Raw genomic sequence first — 7,801 nt, 5'->3', positions numbered from 1 at the left:
AGAGAAGAGAAGATGCTGCTCTCCGCTCTACCTCGCAGTGTGACAGAAGAGAAGATGCTGCTCTCTGCTCTACCTCGCAGTGTGATAGAGAAGATGCTGCTCTCCGCTCTACCTCGCAGTGTGACAGAAGAGAAGATGCTGCTCTCTGCTCTACCTCGCAGTGTGAGAGAGGAGAAGATGCTGCTCTCTGCTCTACCTCACAGTGTGACAGAAGAGAAGATGGCTTGTCATCATGTGTTAACTGTGATCCAGCAGAGCAGACAGCTCACTCAGGTCTAACAGCAGAGAACAGTCAAATGTTAGCCAGCGACCACCACTCATCACAGACTTTCAAATGTCATGTCAACATGTAGCTGATCATTAACTAGAAGCAACATTTGATTTCCAACATTTCTGTGTTGTATTTTACTTTCAAAACGGAAATGTTACCAATGTCAACCAACCCCGGTCTCCCCTGATGATGCTGTAGCCCATGTGACTCTCAACGTTTTTTCATATCAAGGACCCCTAATTATGTATACATTTGGGCCATGGACCCACATTTGATATTTTGTCTCTTGAACTCAAATCTTAGAATATTTGTTTATTATTGTCAGAAATGATTTTGCCTAGAATTCCATGCATATAGCTAGAGATAACAGTTAAGGTATGATCCAAACAGTCATTCACATTCTCTAATTCTATAATTGCATTAACTTCTTGTAAATGAAATAATGCCGAAAGACCAGATGTATTCAAATATCTACTTTGAATAATAATTTACGCCTGATATATTTTTTAAATTCTTAAAATGACTTCCCCTCCTCCAGGAACATCAAAAAAAAAATTAGTTTAGGGGTCTTGAAGTTTCCTGCGGACCACTTTGGTCCCCGGACCCCACGTAGAGAACCACTGACTGTTGTAGCCCCGTGAGGCGGAGTCTGTTCTCCAGTCAGTGAAACAGTGCCCCAGCAGCCCCAGCAGCGCCAGAGCTCAGTCAGTCAGTCAGTGGATGTAGACTTTGACAGCAGAGAGAAAGATCTTCAGATCAGTCTTCAGTCATGTTTTCTGTGCCACTCGTCCTGCTCCTCTCCGCCGCCTGGGCCGGCGCTGAGCGCGCCGCTCCCCCGGGCAGCTGCGGCCCGTGCGACCCGGCTCAGTGCGCACCTCTCCCGGCGGAGGGCTGCGCGGCCGGCGCGCTGCCGGACCCGTGCGGCTGCTGCACCGTGTGCGCTGCCGCGGAGGGCGAGCGGTGCGGCGGCCGCGGTGCCTCTGCGCGCCGCTGCGCCTCCGGCTTGGAGTGCGTCAAACAGGACGCGAAGGACAAGAAGAGCGGCAAGCACGGCGTCTGCGCCTGCAAAGCCGCGTACGAGGTGTGTATGGTTTTGTGTCTTTATGCGGTTTGACAGCAAAACTATAACTGTAGCTAATCAAAACAGCTTTGAGAGCAAAACTCAGGGTTCCCATTGGTCGTTAAAATCTTTGAAAAGTGAACAAAATCAAGGCTTCACAGTTTTTGAATACATGCATGGGTCGTTGAAATTGAATTTATATATTTTATGCAAGAATAGAAATATAAATTGTTTTTTTTTTTTTTTTTAGGCTACTTAATGTGCAACATCACAGTTGAGAAGTGTTCACACATTAACACCTCTCTTGTTGTACACTTCTGTTGTATTTCTCATTTTAAACATTCTCAGTGTTAATCATTCATCTTGATCCACCATGTCTCAAACTGCCATGTTGGGTGCTTGAATTTGAGACAGTTTGGCCTGGAAAGTCCTTGAAGTTAGTCATTGAATTTGATTGATGTTTAAGAAGGTGTGGGAACCCTGAAAACTATTGACACTGCAATCAAAACGTGTTTTTTTGCAATTCAAATTAATTTGTGATTAAAAATGTACTAATGTGAATCCAAAGGTTTTGCTTGCTGTTGAGCTGAATCTTGTGGCCAGGACCTACGCAGAATGATGTCACACACGTCCAGTGTTGGGGAAACTACTTTGAAAGCATAGCAGCTTAGGAAGCTCTACCAACTACTTCACCATGGAAGTAGTTGAAACTATAGCAAAGCTACCCTGGGAGAAATGTAGTTTAGGAAACTACAAGCTACGCAGAAAAAGTAGTTCAAACTACTTTGTAAAAACAATTCATTAAATTGACAATGTAGCCTACGTGGGATATATGACATAAAATATAATAGCCTGTAATAGCCTATAATAGCACAATGCCAGCAAAAATATGCCTCTCAATTGAGTTTATTGCAATAGCTGAAACCCAATAGCCGACATTCAATGTTATATTTTTGCTGTAAACAAATCTGGGTTCTTCTGGGTTTCGTTTTATCAGGCAAATAAACATTAAAGACTTGACTAGGATTGGTTAAGGTTATAGGGTTAGATTCTCAGGACAAGCCAAGAGGCAGCATAGGCTATGTGTGTCTTGTGCTGGGATTGGTTAAGGTTATAGGGTAAGAATATCAGGTCAATCAGAGGCAGCATAGGCTGTGTTTCTTGTCAAGAAGTACATTTTGACGTTACTTTTTTGTTTCTGTGACCTTCAAAGGACCAGAAAATAGCTGTGAGCCACCCAGCCCCGGTCTCATGTTGTAGCCCATGTGATTCTCAACGTTTTTACATGATAAGTACATTAAGGTTATTGGGATTCTGGCTGTCTTCACGGTCTATGCTGCCTTCAAAGAGGTCAGGACGAAAAGAAAAATGGGCCGTGCTGTCAAACGGGGTTCTGGTTATGGTAAAATAAAATAAATAAATAGATATATTCCTTTCATTTTATTGACCAAAATTTTGAGTAGGTTAATTACACAAAAATGACCAAAAAGTAGTTTAAAGCAGCTACGAGCAAGATTTTCGATTGTTATTAAACAGTCTAAATTTAATATCGATGCCTCACATCTTACCTCTAATTGTAGACGAGACCAACGCTGAGTAGTCTCGCTTGAACGCAGAGTGAATCGGCCATTGTTGTCTTGATGATTGTCGGTCTGCGGCCGGGGCAGATCAGGAAGTGAAATGAAACGGTTTGCGGCAGCCACTTCGGCCGTAACCACAAAATAACAAAATTACTTCCAACCTAACTGTTAGAATATAATGAGAGATGTTCGCGAGAGTAGCAAGCCCCTGCATGGCGTTCTCCTTGTTTATGGTCTGTTGCTAAGCAGAGCGAAAAGGTTGAAGGCAGGCAGCTGCCGTAAACCGGTTCGTTTAACTTCCTGGTGTATCCGGCCCGCCGGAAGACAGACACAGACTCTATAATCATCAAGAGAGCAATCTCCGATTCACACGCCTTTGGTCTCAGCTACTATTATAGGTAAGATGTGATGCATCAATATTACATTTAGACTGTTTAATAACAATCGAAAATCTTGCTCGTAGCTGCTTTAACTACTTGACTCACTACACAAATATGAATGTAGTTGAACTACCAGCAAGCTACTGCAAAATGTAGTTCACTACTCCCCAACACTGCACACGTCTCTATTGGACAGTCTCGATCGAAGTGACAGCTTGGCAGCATCCACAGTTTGTGAAGGAGAGAGCGTTTTGAAGTCCATGGAGAAGACAGAAGATCTATGTGCAGGTCAGGTGTGTTTATACATAACTTCCATCGATACCAAGAATAGGTGGATGTTGCCAAGCTGTCACTCTGATTGAGACTGGACAATAGAGTCTCTACGGCAGGGATGACCTATTTTTGTAGTCGGACTCGGAAGGCGGAAGTCTCGGACATGCTGGATCTTCAGGGGAAAAGTCAACGGGGTTTTAGAATGGGGATTTCGCTTAAATGCATAAAATAAGGTCTTTGGTGAACAGAAGTTTATGGGAGCGGTACTTTGTGTTCAGCAGGATAATCTTCACAAACGTATGAATGACTTTTATGCTTTTTGAAGCGTTTTCTGAAAATCGTGTTAAAAAAATGCATTTATAGGTTTCAAAAGTCATAAAAGTGATTCACATTTGTGACGATGATCCTGCTGAACCCAAATCACCATAAACCATAAACCTTTGTTAATAGACCTTATTTTATGCATTTAAGTGAAATCTCCGTTCTAAAACCCCATTCACTTTTCCCGTGAAGAGAGATTCAGCACAACAGCAAGCAAACAGTTTTGGATTCACACAATACAGTACATTTTTAATCACAAAGGTATTTTACTTGCAATGTTTTGTTTGCAGTGTGGGAAGTTTTGCTCAGACCTATTGTGTGTGATGGCATGATAAAGACACAAGTCACTTGGTAGGTGTGTGATGGCATGATAAAGACACAAGTCACTTGGTAGGTGTGTGATGGCATGATAAAGACACAAGTCACTTGGTAGGTGTGTGATGGCATGATAAAGACACAAGTCACTTGGTAGGTGTGTGATGGCATGATAAAGACACAAGTCACTTGATAGGTGTGTGATGGCACGATAAAGACACAAGTCACTTGGTAGGTGTGTGATGGCATGATAAAGACACAAGTCACTTGGTAGGTGTGTGATGGCATGATAAAGACACAAGTCACTTGGTAGGTGTGTGATGGCATGATAAAGACACAAGTCACTTGGTAGGTGTGTGATTGCATGATAAAGACACAAGTCACTTGGTAGGTGTGTGATGGCATGATAAAGACACAAGTCACTTGGTAGGTGTGTGATGGCATGATAAAGACACAAGTCACTTGGTAGGTGTGTGATGGCATGATAAAGACACAAGTCACTTGGTAGGTGTGTGATGGCATGATAAAGACACAAGTCACTTGGTAGGCGTGTGATTGCACGATAAAGACACAAGTCACTTGGTAGGTGTGTGATGGCATGATAAAGACACAAGTCACTTGGTAGGTGTGTGATTGCACGATAAAGACACAAGTCACTTGGTAGGTGTGTGATTGCATGATAAAGACACAAGTCACTTGGTAGGTGTGTGATGGCATGATAAAGACACAAGTCACTTGGTAGGTGTGTGATGGCATGATAAAGACACAAGTCACTTGGTAGGTGTGTGATTGCATGATAAAGACACAAGTCACTTGGTAGGTGTGTGATGGCATGATAAAGACACAAGTCACTTGGTAGGTGTGTGATGGCATGATAAAGACACAAGTCACTTGGTAGGTGTGTGATGGCATGATAAAGACACAAGTCACTTGGTAGGTGTGTGATGGCATGATAAAGACACAAGTCACTTGGTAGGCGTGTGATTGCACGATAAAGACACAAGTCACTTGGTAGGTGTGTGATGGCATGATAAAGACACAAGTCACTTGGTAGGTGTGCGGCACCGATGGCGTCACGTACAAGACGGGCTGCGAGCTGAAGGCTGCCAGCGCCAGAGCCGTGAGCGAGCAGAGGCCCGAGGTCAAGATCCAGAACAAGGGGAGATGCGCTACAGGTGAGACCAGACACACGGCGAGAGACAAGACAGACACACAGAGAGAGAGAGACAAGACACACAGGGAGAGAGAGAGACAAGACACAGAGAGGGAGAGAGCGAGAGAGAGACAAGACACAGAGAGAGGGAGACAAGACACATAGAGAGAGAGAGAGACAAGACACAGAGAGGGAGAGAGCGAGAGAGAGACAATACACAGAGAGAGAGAGAGACAAGACACAGAGAGGGAGAGAGGGAGAGAGAGACAAGACACAGAGGGAGAGTGAGAGAGACAAGACACAGAGAGAGAGAGAAAACAGCAAGAAAGAGAGACACAATATGTTGTTTGTGACAAATCTCTAAAATGTTCAATTCAAAGGGCCTTTATTGTCCTGGGCAACATACATTTACTGTACATCACCAAAGCAAGTGTGAAATAAATATACGTGCAATTTGCAAAGTCAACACATTGAAATGACAGTAATCAAACTTGACCACAAAACTGACAATGAATAATACAGATGATGTCATCAAATTAGTAAACACAATTATCGGTCAACCATTTTATGTAAATACATACATCTCTCCATCTGTGTGTCTCGATCACACACACACACACACACACACACACACACACACACACACACACACACACACACACACACACACACACACACACACACACTTGTTTTACAAATACATAAAGTACATACATCTTATGGAGACTCCATGTTTGATGGAGCTGTTTTATCTATTTTTTATACAACAGTGCTGTAGAATTGGGCAGTGTGCAATTGTGTTGGTTGATATGTGTGTTGATATGTGTATGATGTGTGTGTTGATATGTGTGTTGATATGTGTATGATGTGTGTATGATGTGTGTGCTGTATCTAATATCCTATGTGTACAGTATGCATTTGATGTTGTATTTTAACAGCAGATACTGTACTGTGTCCATTAAGACTAATTTCCCTCAGGACGATAAAGTCTGTCCTATCCTACTTCTGCATGTTTGCAATCAGTCTTAGTCTGATCCACAGACAGACAGACAGACAGGCTCTTGGTCAGACAGACAGACAGACAGACAGACAGACAGACAGACAGACAGACAGACAGACAGACAGACAGACAGACAGACAGACAGACAGACAGACAGGCTCTTGGTCAGACAGACAGACAGACAGACAGGCAGGCTCTTGGTCAGACAGACAGGCTCTTGGTCAGACAGACAGACAGACAGACAGACAGACAGACAGACAGGCTCTTGGTCAGACAGACAGGCTCTTGGTCAGACAGACAGACAGACAGACAGACAGACAGACAGACAGGCTCTTGGTCAGACAGACAGACAGGCTCTTGGTCAGACAGACAGACAGACAGACAGACAGACAGGCTCTTGGTCAGTCAGACAGACAGACAGGCTCTTGGTCAGACAGACAGACAGGCTCTTGGTCAGTCAGACAGACAGACAGACAGACAGGCTCTTGGTCAGTCAGACAGACAGACAGGCTCTTGGTCAGACAGACAGGCTCTTGGTCAGACAGACAGACAGACAGACAGACAGACAGACAGGCTCTTGGTCAGACAGACAGACAGACAGGCTCTTGGTCAGACAGACAGACAGACAGACAGACAGACAGACAGACAGACAGACAGACAGGCTCTTGGTCAGACAGACAGACAGACAGACAGACAGACAGACAGACAGGCTCTTGGTCAGACAGACAGACAGACAGACAGACAGACAGACAGACAGACAGACAGACAGACAGACAGACAGACAGACAGGCTCTTAGCACTACACAGACACTCCTGGTTGGTTTAAGGCAAAGCCGCTTCACTGTATAGTCCAGTGAACCTTCAGTGTTCATTCTAACTGGATTATGACTGGTTAGTGGAGTGTGTGTGTGTGTGTGTGTGTGTGTGTGTGTGCGTGCGCGCGCGCGCACACACACACACACACACACACACACAGACGCCCCTACAACTTGACATTCACCGTTTGATGTCATGTGAAGTGCAGAGAGAAAACTTGAGCTGACTTTGATATAAGTCACAATGCACAATTGCTCAAGTGACATCACTGATGACATTATCCGTGATTTATGACATCACTGGACAAACATTGAAACAGAGAGAGAGAACAGAGAAACATTGGCCACATGCTCCCTTTTATAGGCACAAGTTCAAAGCCCCATCCCGATGTGTCCTGATCATGCACCCTCCTCCCGGCTCCGCGGAGAGGAGCAACATGGACTGAGCACTGCACGATACAGCTGCGTGTCTGGACCACTGACCTAAATCATATGGACAGAGCCATCCCATTGATCTTGGTCTCCCGTTTGGACTTGAAACGTTGACCGTCACCATCTTGATTTGTTGTCAGTGGAGTGGGAGGGAGTGGGTTGAGTCCATCCGCACCTCACGTGAGATGGGAGTTTCCCAGA

The 7,801-nt window shown here is 44.4% G+C and overlaps 1 protein-coding gene across 1 annotated transcript in view; it reads left to right on the top strand.

The window, feature by feature from the left end:
* Positions 1–952: 952 nt before the first annotated feature.
* The window catches only part of LOC310800766 (insulin-like growth factor-binding protein 7), a 48,498-nt gene continuing 41,649 nt past the window's right edge, over positions 953–7,801 (top strand). The window contains exons 1-2 of the mRNA XM_083664695.1: positions 953–1,352; positions 5,255–5,375. Of these exons, the coding sequence (XP_083520821.1) occupies positions 1,041–1,352; positions 5,255–5,375 (433 nt within the window). The 5' untranslated portion in view covers positions 953–1,040. The remainder of the gene's footprint in view (positions 1,353–5,254; positions 5,376–7,801) is intronic.

The sequence above is a fragment of the Poromitra crassiceps genome, assembly GCF_964638095.1.
Source record: "Poromitra crassiceps genome assembly, contig: HAP1_SCAFFOLD_60, whole genome shotgun sequence".
NCBI lineage: Eukaryota > Metazoa > Chordata > Actinopteri > Beryciformes > Melamphaidae > Poromitra > Poromitra crassiceps.
The sequence above is the reverse complement of the archived record's forward strand: the minus strand, read 5'-3'. Positions and strand labels throughout refer to the sequence as shown.